The 15,109-nt window shown below is 42.8% G+C and overlaps 1 protein-coding gene and 1 gene segment (V, D, J or C); both read right to left on the bottom strand.

Moving 5' to 3' along the window:
- LOC123625663 (immunoglobulin lambda-1 light chain-like) overlaps window positions 1–15,109 on the bottom strand; it is a 995,149-nt gene that overhangs the window by 971,754 nt on the left and 8,286 nt on the right. The gene's annotated exons all lie outside the window — the stretch shown is intronic.
- Window positions 8,684–9,217, bottom strand: LOC123626196. The segment is given in 2 exon segments: window positions 8,684–9,021; window positions 9,129–9,217. Coding segments are annotated over 2 exon segments (384 nt in total).

Here is a 15,109-nt window from a genome sequence, read left to right as displayed (position 1 = left end):
TTTTTGACTGCTTAACTATATATACACTTTGTAATTTTTCCTGGCTTGTAAAACCTCTATGACATTTAACTTAGACTTTATCATACCTTCTACATGCAATATAAAAAAAGGCCCCAAGGAAATATACTTTAAGTACAGAGCTTACAGTAATGTAATGAAGTTATTGTTGTTGCCATTATATTTTTTGTTTTAACTGACACATAATAATTTTACATATTTATGGGGTATAATGGGATGTTTCCATATATGTATGCACCGGGTAAAGATCAAATCAGGGTAATTAGCATATCTATCATCTCAAACATTTATTACTTCTTTGTAATGAGAACATTCAAAATCTTCTGTACAGGCTATTTTGAAACATTTAATACATTATTGTTAACTATAGTCACTCTAGTGTTGGGATGCCAAATATGTGATAGAGTTTCCAGGGTTTATTCTTCTGTTTTGGGTCTACAATGAATGAAAGACCCAAAATTTTAGTCTGGGCATATCCCGTTAGAAATAAGATATGGTTTTAACTGAATGCCTACCCAACTGAAACACCAAGCCAGTTATCAACTTTAAATCCTGATAACATTAATGTAAACAGAGATTTCCTGCCATGACTTTGTAAGAGTGCAGTGTTGGCAGTATTTTCAAGGGGAACAGTGAAATTCTCAAAAGATTTCAACAATACAATTAATTTTAATTCACCTTCTCCTTAACATTAATTGGATAGCTTTCAACCAATTTGCTGAAAGAAGGAGCTAAATTGAGGCATCGAACAATTAAAGAGCACAGGATCTCAACTTAAAGATGGCAAATTTTCAAAAACGAAAATCTTGTCAACTCCTTGCATTCAATCCTTAAATATCTCCTTCTCACTTATAGAAGCAAGTTCAACCTCTTTAACATCAAAATTCCTGCATTTCTAACTTCATCCCCTTTCAGGATGCCCACGTTCAGTCATACATTAGGATCATACTATATGCTCCTCTTCTACGTGTAACATCATCTTCCACCACCATCCCTGCCTCCTATCTAGAAAACTCCATGATTCAAGACTAAGCTCAAATATCAGCTTCTCTGTGAAACATTCTCTGACATTTCACACCCACGCTCTCCAAACCTGTACTCTCAGTACAACACTCCTCTGTGCTCCTATGGCACCTTACACTTTTCTCTCTCTTGGTACTTTCCTTAGTTGGACTTGTTAACATGTCTGTCCCTCCATAAGCCAAGAGTTCCTCAAGAAAAATAATCATGTATCGTGTACATCTATGAGTCATCAATACCAAGTATACTGCTTGGCACATGATTGGATTTTAGAAAGCCTTTGCAGGTCCCAGAGTTCCGTGTGTAAGACCACAAATCCACGCGTGATAGACCACCATGGACAAGACTGAAGAAAAGGCCACAGAGCTCTGCCAGCTCCTAACAAAGCTCATTTCCTCTCCCTCTTTGTCAACCCTTGCAGCCTCCCCATGGAGGGCTGCTGTGGAGAGCATCAGTACTAATTCCATCGTGCCCCTTTTCCAAAGATGCCCCTGATCTGACTTCACTGGAAGCAGAAAGAGGCTTCTCCTTGTCTCTTTTGCTGCTTCCATGTTTTCATCCCTCACCCCCTCACTAAAAGCCATGTTTTGAAGTGCAATCTTCCTTTGATGGAAGGGCAGAGGTGAAGGGAAAGAGAATAAAGGAAACACAGAAAGTCACCTACCTAAAGTTACTTATGAAAGCTCCCAGGCAACTAAACCTAATTCATCCCACTCCCACCCACTCCCATCACAAAGGATAGTGTAAGGTGCCTTAGAGCTGCACTGTTTACTGTCGTAACCACTACTTACACACGACTACAGAGCACTCAAAAGGTAACCAGTCCAAATTGGCATGCTCTGTAAGCATAAAATTCTTACCAAATTTCCTAGACTAGTACTTAAAAAATGACTGCAAAATAGTGTGTGAATTATTTTATATTAATTACATGTTAAACAATATTTTTGATATATTTGGCAAATAGATTATTCAGATTAATTTTACTTTTTTTAAATTTTTATGTGGTATCTAGAAGATTTTAAATGATATGTGTTGTTTGCGTTTGTAACTGTCTTATATTTCCTCTGGACAGCTCTGCGTTTGCCCTTTTATGTCTTTAGAATAAAGGCAGAGAATGAGCTCTCCTCCTCCCTAAGCTTAGGCACATGGGAGCTGTTGCTTACAGTGGAGGAGGCTTCTGATCCAAGAGTCCAGTCAGCTCAGCTAGGCGGTATTTCTGAGCTTCAGTAGAGACTCTGCCTTTTAGACCTGAAGACTGGGCAACACTGACCAGCCCCAGAGCAAATTTGTTCCTGTGCTAAGAGTGAGCACACTCCAGGTGGACCCACTCTTACATACCAACCCAGAACCCAAAATGACTCCTTTTTTTAATTTTACCCCTGGTGACAATGCAGTTTCTAACATTCATGTGCACTGGGGTGTGAGAGACTCTATGAGACGGAGGTCTGCCTTCTGAAGAAGGGGTGGCAGCCTCCTTGAGGCCTTCTCTGTGTTGTCAAAGCAAAGGGATGGCCAGCAAACATGTAAAACAAATGCTCAACATCGCTAATCATTAGAGAAACGCAAACCAAAACCACAATGAGATATCACCTAACCCCAGGGAGATTGGCCTCTATCAAAAAATCCCAAAACAATAAATGCTGGCAAGGATGTGGAGAGACAGGAACACTCTTACGCTGCTGGTGGGACTGCAAACTAGTGAAACCTCTGTGGAAAAAAATTTGGAGATACCTCAAAGAGCTAAAAATAGAAATACTATTCCATCCAGCAATAGCACTATTAGGCATCTACCCAAAAGAACAAAAGACATTCTGTAATAAAGACATCTGCACCCGAATGTTTATGGCAGCACAATTCACTATTGCAAAGATGTAGAAATAGTCCAAGTGCCCGTTATCAATCCATGAGTGGATGACTAAAATTTGGTATATGTATACAATGGATTACTACTTAATTATAAGAAACAACAGTGATCTAGCACCTCTTATATTTTCCTGGATAGAGCTTGAGCCCATTATCCGAAGTGAGGTATCACAAGATAGGAAGAATAGACTCCACAAGTACTTGCCATCAAATTGGCACTAACTGATCAACGCTATGGTGTCCACATGGTAGTAATATTCTCCAGGGATTAGAGGGTTGGGGGGGGTAAACTCACAACTAATGGATGTGGTGAGCATTGTAGAGGGGAAGGGCATGCCTCTAATCCTTGCTTGGGTGAGGCAAAGACATAAAATGTAACCAAAATGTTTGTACCCTCATAATATCCTGAAATAAAATAAATAAATAAAAGATGTTTTGTCATACTTAAAACAAAAAAAGCCAAGGGGCACCATGGAGGGCAGAGCACTGCTGGAGCTGGGGAGTGGAGAAGCATTTGTGATTTGAAGGGAAGACCATACCTTCTATACCTTTTATTATTGAGGAAAGGCTAGAGCAGCAACATCAGGGAGGAAAAGAAAACAAACACACAGACAATATTATAGCTGAGGAGGCTGCTGGGAAAGAGTACAATGGAAGTGTTAACAAAATAATCAAGACAAAAAACAACTGACATTGCATTTTACAAAGACTTTTACATGTGACCTTTCATTTGATTCACATAAAACCTGAAGAAATGCCCTTTTTAAACACTGAGAATGAAAGTTTATTTGCTGAGGTGAAACCAGAAGACAGTCCTCATCAGTCGTTGTACTATGAATCAGTAAGTCAGTCACTTTCATAAGCCAAGAAAATGTAGAGGAATACAGCAAAAATAACTCTGTTTTTGTTTTGCACTTATAGAGACCTCTTTCAAGAATCAAAACTCTGTGTTTTTCCTTAAAAATTATCACTCTTTTCTTTATAGAAATATAATAGGACTATCATTTAAAAGTTTGGAAAGAAGTAAACTTCTGATAGTCACACTTCCCAACAATAACTAATACTAATACATTTTGGTAAAATTATTATTGATAATACAGTATAATATTTATTGAGTGCCAGGAACTATTATAAATGCTTTCATATATTAACTCATTTACTCCCAAATACTCTATGATGTAGATATGATATTAGGATCATCTGCAGTTAAAGTTGGGAAAACAGACACATAGCAATTTGAGTAATTTGCCCATAGTCAACCGGTAAGGGATAGAGACAAGTTTTGAAACTAAGTAAGTAGTCTGAATCCAGAGTTTGTGCCTCTGTTTTGTTCTGCATCTTTTTCTATGTATATTTTTCGAAGAATGAGATTAGCCGTACATAAGGATTCTACTTTTGAAATTATTTGAAAGCATTGTTTATCGTTGTCCTACTTCACCATGGGGGTAGTGTCATTTTATCACAACATATCACAACACTACTAATGGAAACATAGGGTTCTGTTTCTAAGTGCCACAATTCTCAGCCACCCAAGGTAATTGTGAACCTCTGCAGTCTTTAAAGTAAACTAGATATCAAGATATATTAAAGTTATATTAGTTGAATTTATTTACTTTGTTCACTATGGCCAAGAGAGGACATTGTTCTGTGGCATTCACACTGACTAATTTCTCAGTATGTCTGTATCAAGACACTACATGTACCCCATAAATACATACACCTATTATCTACACCTAATAATTAAAAGTAAAAATTTTTAAAAACCACATAAACCTCTCAGGCCCTCACTTGCTGGTGAATCAAGATGCTCTCAGAGTGACCCAGCAACCGTGACTTCAACTATAGCCTTCAATATTTTTATACACATATTTCTTCATACTAATTTATTCCATAATATTCTGGTGAGAGAAGAGATTGCCAAGAAGAATAGAAGTCCATGTATTCAAATTAAAAAGCACTCTTACAACCTCCTATACACATCCATGTGATTCATTCTTTCTGAACTCTTCATATAATTTATAAATAGTATCTGCTTCTGTTATCTTCAATACCTTTTTTATATTGACCAAGAAGACTTTTGACTTAGGAGACATTCTTGCCTCTCTTGGGAACCTGAACTCCTCATCCTTTTCTCAACAGAACCTGTTGTCAAGATGCAATAACAATGTTATCTCATTGAAATTGTAATTGTTTCTCTTTGTTAAAAATAGTAGCACACTCAAACACAAAAATACAAATGTGAACTTCAATACATTCTCAGCAGGCAAGATTCTGATGAGGAACAAGAATCAAAACTGTGCTTTCATTCCACTTTAAGGAATTCTGTGGAAGCATTTATTTTATATCTAGTACCTTTTCTTACTGTAAAGTATACTTTTTTAAATTCTTTACAACAAGACTCAAAAGAAAGTTCATCTCATCAAGGTGTCTCTCCTTGAGGAATAATTTTTAAATTTTGCACATAACTTTTTTCAGAGCACCCTTCATCTCCTTATTCCTGAGACTGTAGATCAGAGGGTTTAAAAGTGGAGTCACAATTGAGTAGAACATGGTCACAAATTTCTGCATCCCAGGCTGATTGGCTGCTCCTGGGCTTACATATGTCACCATGACTGAGCCATAAAATAGGGACACCACTACCAGATGGGAGGCACATGTTGAGAAGGCTTTTTTCCTACCTGAACCTTTGGGAACTTGAACCACAGCTTGAAGGACCAGAGTGTAGGACACAAGGATGTAGAACAAGGTGATGAGCAGTATCACAGCATTGAAAGTGCTACAAGTCAGAGTTGTCTTGGGGACAGGGACACATGATATAGCCAGCATTGCCCCCAAATCACACAGGTAGTGATCAATGACATTTGAACCACAGAATGAAACTGGGGAGACAAGGGTGGCTGGTGTTACTAACCAAAGGAATCCACCCACCCAGCAGGCAGACACAAGGGTTCCACAGACTTTCCTGGTCATTATAGTAGGATAATGCATTGGACGGCAGATGGCAACATACCTATCAAATGCATGAGGGCCAGGAAGAAGAGCTCTGTGGCACAAAGAGAGAGGAAGATGTAGAACTGTAGGATGCAGCCATTATAGGAGATGGTTTTGGTCTTGGAGAGCAAGTTGAACAACATGTTGGGCACATTGGAATTGATGTAGCAGATCTCCAGGAAGGAGAAGTTGGCTAACAAGGTATACATAGGAGTATCGAATTGTTGGTCCCACCACACAGTGCAGGTAATAGCACCACTGCCCAGTAAAGTGAAGATGTAGATGATGGAGAACAAAACAAAGAGGAGAATTTCTACTTCTTGGCTACACAGGAAACCCAGGAGGATGAATTCATGAATGGTAGCAGTGACATTATTATTATGTAAAATATGCATTTCTCTCTAATCTATGCTATGAACAGATATAATCAGAACTACATATTAAGAGTCTCCTATTCAGCTCTCCATAAAACCTCAATTTCTCATTGGAATTAGGTGGTATTATAAATAGAAAATAAAATGAAATATTAACATTTAGACAATATAGAGAATTTTTATCAAAATAGCACAATTGAAAGGCAAATAGAAAAATACCATTGGACATTTTGCTTTAAATATTTCCTCCAAAGGATTTTTTTCCTGTTTTAGCCTGTAAGACAAAAATAGAGAGAAATTAATTATCACCACACTGTAATTGGCCATCTTTATTTAACTTAAATATAGCTAATAAGCTTGAGAAAGATATTTATGTCCTTGAGCTGTGCTTGAATTATTTCATTTCATTCAGAATCATAAGGTTCATAAATTCTCCTTATTTAACTACATTATTGTAGACAAGTAGGTCACAATAATAATGTGCATTCATAAATAAATTAGTCAATTCATTAATTTCCATTAAAAACTCATCCCCAGATGATTCTGGCCAGAAAGACAAGATCTGGCTTTAGAGAATTACTATTATACTTGTTGAGTACAGAGAAGTTTGAACTCAGAGCAGGTTGTTTCAGGAGCTTGGCGTTGACAATAATGTCCATTCATTATTGAAATATTCAGGCTATACTATTGAATTAGAAGCACAAGTCTAGAAAACAAGAAAGAGCCAGTAAATGACTAGATTTTGATTCAGCAATTCAGCAGTTCCCAGTCTAAATTAAGGAATATAGCATGTGTTTTAGAAATATTTGAATCAAATTAAACTAATTTGTTTATTTTGATTCAAATTATCCTCTGTGAAGTCTTCTTTATTTACATTCACTACAGCATTTCAGTCCTGTTTGCAAAATTTGCAAGCTTACTATTCTTAAAGTGATATTACCTACTTTATACTTTACTTAGAACAGGTTCTTTGCTCATCTATTTTTCCTAAGTATTTACATTACTTTCCCCTCAACTTTCATTTTAACATATAGAGTTTACTGAAAAACAAAGGGCTTTACATCTTCATGCTTTTTAAGTGGAAAGTCAAATGACTTTTTAAGAATGGTCATTACAACTCAATAGCAAAGAAAAAAAAAACCCTAGCCCAATTTAAAAATGGTTAAAAATGGGTGAAAAACTTGAGTAGGTATTTCTGAAAGAAGACATACATATGGCCGACAGATATATGAAAAGATTCTCATCGTTACTAATCTTCTGGGAAGTGCAAATTAAAACCACAAAGAAATATTATCTCATACTTGTCAGGATGGCTATTATTCAAAAAAAAGATGACAAGAGCCGGCAAGAATGTGGTGAAATTGGAACCCTTGTACACTATTGGTAAAAATGTAAAATGGTGGAGCCACTGTGGAAAACAGTACGGAAGTTCCTCCAAAAACTAAAAATAGAACATACTATCCAGCAATCCCATTGCTAGGTTTATATCCAAAACAAATGAAATCAAGATATTCAAGAAATATCTGCACTCCTGTATTCATCGTAGCACTAGTCACAACAGCCAGAATATGAAAACAACCTAAATGTCCATCACCAATGAACAGATAAAGAAAATGTGGTGTATACATACAATGGAATATTATTCGCCCTTTTTAAAAAAGGGAAATCCTGTCATTTGCAACAACATGGATGAACCTGGAAGACATAATGGTAGGTGGAACTAACCAGTCACAGAAGGACAAACACTGTATGATTCCACTTTCTTGAAGTGTATAATATAGTCAAAATAGAAACAGAAAGTAGAAAGGTGGTTGCCAGTGGGAGAGGAAGGGGAACATGGGGAGTTGCTGTTCAATGGGTATAAAGTTTCAATTATGCAAAACAAGTAAGTTCTAGAGATCGTCTGTATAATAATGTGCCTATAATTAACAATACTGTATTGTGCACTCAAAGCATTGTTAAGAGGGTAGAGTTTATGTTAAGTGTTCTCACCACAATAAAAAGAAAAGTAGTAATTCCCACAAAAGAAAATTCATACTAGCAGAGGCTATTAGAGTAAAATTTGATTTGGACAAAAAAACCTGATTAAACAATTGTGTTGCTAAGTTACACATAAATAAATTAGCCTGGATCACAATAATTTCAGTATTTTTATTTGAAGTGTATATTTTCAATGAGAGCAATTTATGATGTACACATTATAATATATCTTAATAAAGATGATTCAAAACACAACATGAAAGTGGGCAAGGTCACTGGCTTTGGAAGGTCACTAACCACTGAAAGCAGGTCTGTGCTCTGAGAGTTGGATCTTCAGATGTGAATGCCGTGGGGTTGGCCACAGTCGATCTTTTGCCTGGTGTTTGTCACGGGCAGTCATGACAGTGATCACAAGAAAGCAGGGGCAGGTTTTTGTCTCAGTTCCCCCTGTGTCTGCAGCACTGGGGAGCACTCAGGCTGCTGTCATAGGACTGGCAGTAATAATCAGCCTCGTCCTCAGCCTGGAGCCCCGTGATGGTCAGGGAGCCCGAGCTGCCAGACTTGGAGCCAGAGAATCGGGCAGGGACCCCCGAGGGTCTCTTGCTATTATCATAGATGAGGAGTTTGGGGGCCGCTCCTGGGAGCTGCTGGTGCCAGTGCACACCATACCCACCCCCGATGTTGCTGCTGCTGCCCGTGCAGGAGATGGTGACCGTCTGCCCCGGGGCTCCAGATACCGAGGGCGGCTGAGTCAGCCCAGACTGGGCCCAGGACCCTGGAAGGGGAGAGACACAGACAGGGTGATTCTGGGTCTGGAGACAAGAGGACAGAGCAGGGCCCCGTGGTCTTCCCAGGGCCCTTCCCCTGCCCGAGTCAGGTCACCTGTGCAGTGAGCCAGGAGGGTGAGGAGCAGAGGGGCCCAGGCCATGGTGGGGACTGTCCTGAGTGCTGCCTTCTGTGCCCGCAGCTGAAGCAGCTTCCCCAGGTCTCTCCTTCCCCTCTACATCCCCTGAGAGGGGAGGCTCCCTCCATGCAAATGAGCCCCAGCTTTCTGCCCCCACCCTGGGCCCTGGTCAGGCCCCTGTGCCTGAGGGTGTCAGGGGTGGGCAGGGGCGGGGCTGTGTGGTCTCAGAGGGTGGGGAGGTCATAGCTGTGCCCTGAGCAGAGGGCAGGGCAGGTGGCTGGTCCCAGCTCTGAACTCCCTCCGGCACCCCAGTAATGGGTTTTGAGTGCCCCCTGCTGCCCAGGCCCAGACACAGCATCCTGTGACATGGTGACCAGATCCCCCCAGAGCAAGCCCTGCCTCCCCACTGCTCTGTCCACTGCTCCTGCTTCAGGCCAGGCCAGGAGTCTGCTCCCGTGTCCTCCCATTTACCAGGGCAGTCTTCTCACTCTACTGGTTTCTTCGGGGTGAATCTGTCCATAGTTCCCTGGGCTGTCCCTTGGTCAGGACTGAGGGGGTCTGTATACACAATCCTAGTACCACGATCAAATTTAGAACAGTAACTCACTTCCCCAGCCATGGGGGGCACAAGGTCCTTTCCTCATATGTGGTCCCTCCCTGGTGGCCAGAGCTCTCCTTCCTCATGGATCCCCCAGTGCTCAGGAGAAAGGGAGCTCTTGTCTCTGGGGCCTGGGAGGAGTTGGAGAGAAGCCCTCGTCATGTGCTCAGGGGGGTTATGCTGTGGACGTATTTATTGTCTATATTTCTAGAGACATGAAATCAGAGTCATCTGTACACTTAGAACAAGTGATTTGCTTGTAAGAATCTATCTTCCAAGCTCAAGTCTGCAGGGGCCATGCTGAGTGAAGTTGTTCACAACATTCTACCTAAGAAGAATTCAGGCAAACATGCTACCTGTGTGGAGAGAATGAGTGGAAACTGCAAGTCCCGTACAGCAGCACCTGGGCCCAAATGAGCCTCCTGCATGGTGACTGTTAGGGTTAAGCTCTCCAGATAGGGTATATAGGATGAAAGGTGTAAGTATATATGGAGAGTGAGAGAGCAGAGAGAGAGAGAGAGAGACACACACACACATACTCAAGAGTGAGTGCCAAGACTTTAAAAATGAGAGAATCAATAAATGCAAATCTATTAATATACTACATCACATTAAGAGAATCAAGGATAAAAGTTCGTTGATCATCTCAATAGATATAGAAAAAGCATTCAAGAAAAGTCCACATGCTTTCATGATAAAATAAAAACTCCCAACAAATTAGATAGCAAACGAATGTACCTCACTGGAAGGAAGACTGTCTATGACAAGCAGAAAAAAATCTTGAGAATATTAAATGTGGTGAGAAAGTGAAAAGGAAGAATCCCCATGCCTGGCGCATGTGAATAGACAGTGTTGCAACTGCCTGGGAAAACAGGTTTATGATTCTCCAATAAGTTGAAAATAAAATTACCTGATAGCTCAGCAATTCCACAGCTAGCAAGATTTAAGAAAACTGAAACCAGTTGTTCAGGCAAACACTTGTGTGGGACTAGTCATAGTTGTGCTATTCACAGTAGCGAATAGCTGGAAATGACACCAATACCAGGCAGCTTAGCAATGGGTAAACACAAGGTGTCATATTCGTACAGTTGAATAGTATTCAGCCAAAAAAGCAGTGATGTATCGGCACACGCTACTACCTGGATGAACCCTGACAACCTTCCCCTCACTGACAGAAGAGACCCGTAAGGTCACATACTGTATGACTGGATTTATATGAATTACCCAGAATAGAAACCCACAGAGCCGGACAGCAGGTTAGCACGTGCCGGGTGCTGGGAGTCAGGAAGGAAGGGGGCACAATTAGAGGTCATGCTTTTCCTTGTGGGTGAAGGACATATTCTGAAAATTGGTAGCAGTGAGGCTCCTAAATATTGCAAATATACCTAATGACACTCAATTGCACACTTTCCAATGGTGAATTTCATGTTATGTATTTTATCACAATAAAATACATTGTGGAAATAATTTCTAGTATGGATATATTATCATTCACTTTTTATTCAGATATGACGGTGCATTTCCAGATGAATTTTAAATTGCTGGAGTCCGAGTGTGTGCTTCACCAGGGTGCTCTATTTCCCGTCCATCTGGGTCCTGTAGGGAAACGTCTGTTCGGGTCTTTCACCCATTTTCTGTCAGGTTATCTGTTCCCTTATTGAGCTCTAAATCTGTTTGTATATTCAAGATACAAATCATTTACCAAATATATGATTCCCCTGGGAAGAAATGAGGGAATCTAATAGTTCCTGTCCTTTAATGATATTTTATGTACACTAGTTTTTTCATTACACTGAGCTTCAGCAATAAAGATGTTCCCATTTATCAAAACAAAGATGAAACAAAACTAAATGATTGCAAGACTGTTGGAATATACGGTCAAGCTTTTATAGATATTTGGGATGTCCTGTCGGGGGGAGAGCTGCAGGGGTGCTGCCTTGTTCTCTGTGTTGGTGAGTGTATTGCAAGGCAGTCGCAATACTGAAAGGTTTTAATTGCACCATTTAACAAAGAAGAATTGTTATATCTAATGTAGACATTTAAATATAATCAGTTCATAGGTTTATACACAAGAGAATACATGCTGGATTTTAGTGCCGCATTTCAAACACACCATTATTTGTGATGTTCTTTGTCATTGTAAGCCACGCTATTTTTCCTTTGTTATAGTTTGTTTTTTAATAGATTTCCTGTGTTTAAAGTAAACAACACAATATTAATATTAAATGTTATTCATTAGCAAGTGGAGACTCATTTTTAGAGACATGCCTGCACTGCATGTTTTCTTACCGTTGCTTCCTCTGTGATGCACACGTGTTCACATGGAATTTTGTTTCCCTGCTGCTCCCACCTGAGTGGACAGGGATTCCCCCAGGCTGAGGTGTCTCTCACACAGCACAAGGCTGCCTGTGTCCTCTCCCTGCCATGGGCTGCTGTCTCTGGGTGACGCCCCCTGAGCTCTCAGGCTGGGCAGAGGGAGGAGCAGGGCCACACCTGCCTCCCCCAGGGCAGCCCCATCCAGGCTCCAGTACAGTGTGGCCAGTGCAGGGGGAGGCAGGTCTGCAACTGGCAAATTGTCACAGAGCAGCTACCTTTTCCTGGGCACTGAGCTCAAGAAAGCCAAGCGGGTGTAGACGCTCCCATTCCTGCCTCAGCAGCTGACCCTGATGGGAGTACAGGGTGGGCACACATGGACCTCCCCTCCTCACCTTTCCACTGGGGCAGGGAGACCAGAGAGGCTCCTGCTACACTCAGGGGGCTGAGGGGGGATGACGCAGTGGGACCACAGGGTAAGAGAGAACAGGGATGACAGGAGAACTGAGGGAATATCTGGGTGACCTGAAGACTCCCTGGGTGCAGGTGAAGACGCAGAGCAGGCCAGGAAGTAGACCTTGGTGCAGCAGCACAGAGCTGAATAACTCGCCCCCGGGGTAGGGGACTCCTGAGAATGAAGGGATTGGGACTCGGAAAGAGACCCTGGCAGGGCACGTGCCTCAGAAACAGAAGAAGGCGATCTCTGGTTTCCCCAGGAAGGAGCTTGCTGTCGGGTTGGGCCTGATCTGCTGACTGTATTGCAGAGGCAGGTGGGGCGAAGGCCATGTCAGCAGGGGAGGGGCTGGGGAGTTGGCAGAGGGAGAGCAGACCCCACTTTAGAGAGACTGGGTGGGACGTGTGAAATGGGAACGTCCAAATGTATATGTCACGTTCCAGACGTTTCATATAAAAAGGATCATGTCATTTATGTAAGGTTTTGTCAAAGAAGACAAATTCAAAGCTTCTAGTTTTATAATCCTTTAGGACAGTTTGTCACCAACAACAACACATAGCTTTAATGGTCACGCCTTGGTGTGCTGTGTCTCTGTCTTTCTCTCCCTGTCTCTCTCTGTCTCTGTCTCTCTCTCTCTCTCTCTCTCTCTCTCTCTCTCTCTCACACACACACACACACACACACACACACACACACACACACACACACGCACACACACACACACACACACCCCTGACTGGCAGCGCCGCCTGCTGGCCACAGACTCACAACCCTCTGCTCATTCGCACTGCACAGCTGAGCCCTCCTGGAAGATAAAGCTGCTTCTAACCCTTTTCCCACCTGGGGAAAGGTAGTGCGGGGTGCTGGAGACTTTGCTCCCCAGGGACCCTCGTGTGGGGTCACCATGGACTGCAGGGACCCACGGTTGGCCTTCTGTATCCCCACCCTTGCACTTGCCACGCCCTGCAGGGACACCAGTGACTCCACTGTGTCAGAGCATGGTTTCTACTCTGAATTAGGCTTTCCCCACACTCTGCTCACACCTTCATAATGTCCCTCTTTATTGAATCTGTGTCTGTTTATATGATTTTGAGTGCACCGGCCTTTCCTGCAGGATCCCTAATTAACACTCCGAATCATGTGTGGATGACAAACGAACTAATTTGTGCAAATAAATTAACTGTACCATGAAAGAGTCATAATTGTCAATGCACTTGTTTCCATTGGAAAGATTCTGTGTCCTGAGCAAGGAACATCTGTCCACATACAGGTGACAAGACTCAGAACGTCCTATTAGCCACGGTGTAGACATCCTGGAGGTGGAACAGAGGTTTCATGGAAGCGCTGCGGCCTCTCACAATGGGGCAAAAATGCCTGAAGTTTCCACCATTGATTCTGGCTGTTGCCACAGCAGGGAGAGCCCAGTGACCTCATGGGATGGTCCTCGGGCTCTGACCACGATGTCAGCTAGAAAGGGTGAATTTTTCTTCTTTCAAGAGAGAGACGTCAGTGCCAGAGGGTCTGGCGTTAGCACACTTGGATAAACAGGCAATATTTCAATATCATCCTGAAGATATTTTTTTCCTTTGTGAGAATTTAGAAACATTGAATGGAAAATTCAGAGTAGAGCCTTTTTGAAGCCAAAGGTGCTTCCAAGTAGAGTGTGCATGTATCCCAGTTATTTTCAAATTTCAAAATTGCATATGATGACACCCTGAGCAGACTGAGTTTTTTGTCCCACTTCCCCATCTGCCTGTGTCACTGTGAGAAGCACTGCTGTCCCACATGGCGCAGTAGTAGTCAGCCTCGTCCTCAGGCCGCAGCCCAGAGATGTGCAGGATCCCTGCATTGGCCGAGGCATCTTTGGAGCCAGAGAAGCGGCTGGGGACCCCGGAGCCCTGGTGCTTATCTGAGTCAGACTTGAACTTCAGGAGGAACCGGGGAGGGCTCCCTGGCTTCTGCTGCTGCCAGTGTATAGTATAGCTGCCAACACTGAAGCCACTGCTCAGGGCGCAGGTGAGTCTGGCTGATGCTCCAGGAGAGGCAGAGAGGGAGGGCGGCTGGGTCAGCACAGGCTGGGACAGGGAACCTGCAAAGAGAGACACTCGTGGGTGCTGGGGCAGAGTCCAGAGTAAAGTCCTTAGACAAAGGAGCTGACACAGGATGGAAACTGAGACTCAGTTTACAAGGCCTGTCCCTACCCGTGCAGTGAGAGAGGAGCACGAGGAGGAGAGGAGCCCAGGCCATGGTGGACACAGCCCCTGGTCCCCACAGTGGGGCTGGGCTGCCCCAGGCCTCCTTTTGTGCCCACCCTCTGCAGAGGAGGGGCTGCTCATGCAAATGTGTTTCCATCCAAGGACCCCTCCCTGAGCCCTGGGCTGGAGCTCAGCTCTCCCTGCACACTGAGGAGGAGGCAGCTTTGCTTTGCCCCTTGGGGGAGCCCTGGGAGGAAGCCCCTGCTGAGACCATACAAAGGGCCCTGCTCAGGGGACTGTGCCAGGCCAGAGAGGACACAGCTGCTGAGTCCCCATCAGTGAGCACAGGGCCCTGCCCTTAGGCCCAGGCTCCTTGGAGTGACTGGTCCTCACTGAGCA

The sequence above is a fragment of the Lemur catta genome, chromosome 21 (genome assembly GCF_020740605.2).
Source record: "Lemur catta isolate mLemCat1 chromosome 21, mLemCat1.pri, whole genome shotgun sequence".
In the NCBI taxonomy this organism is placed as follows: domain Eukaryota; kingdom Metazoa; phylum Chordata; class Mammalia; order Primates; family Lemuridae; genus Lemur; species Lemur catta.
This window is presented reverse-complemented; position numbering and strand designations above follow the sequence as displayed.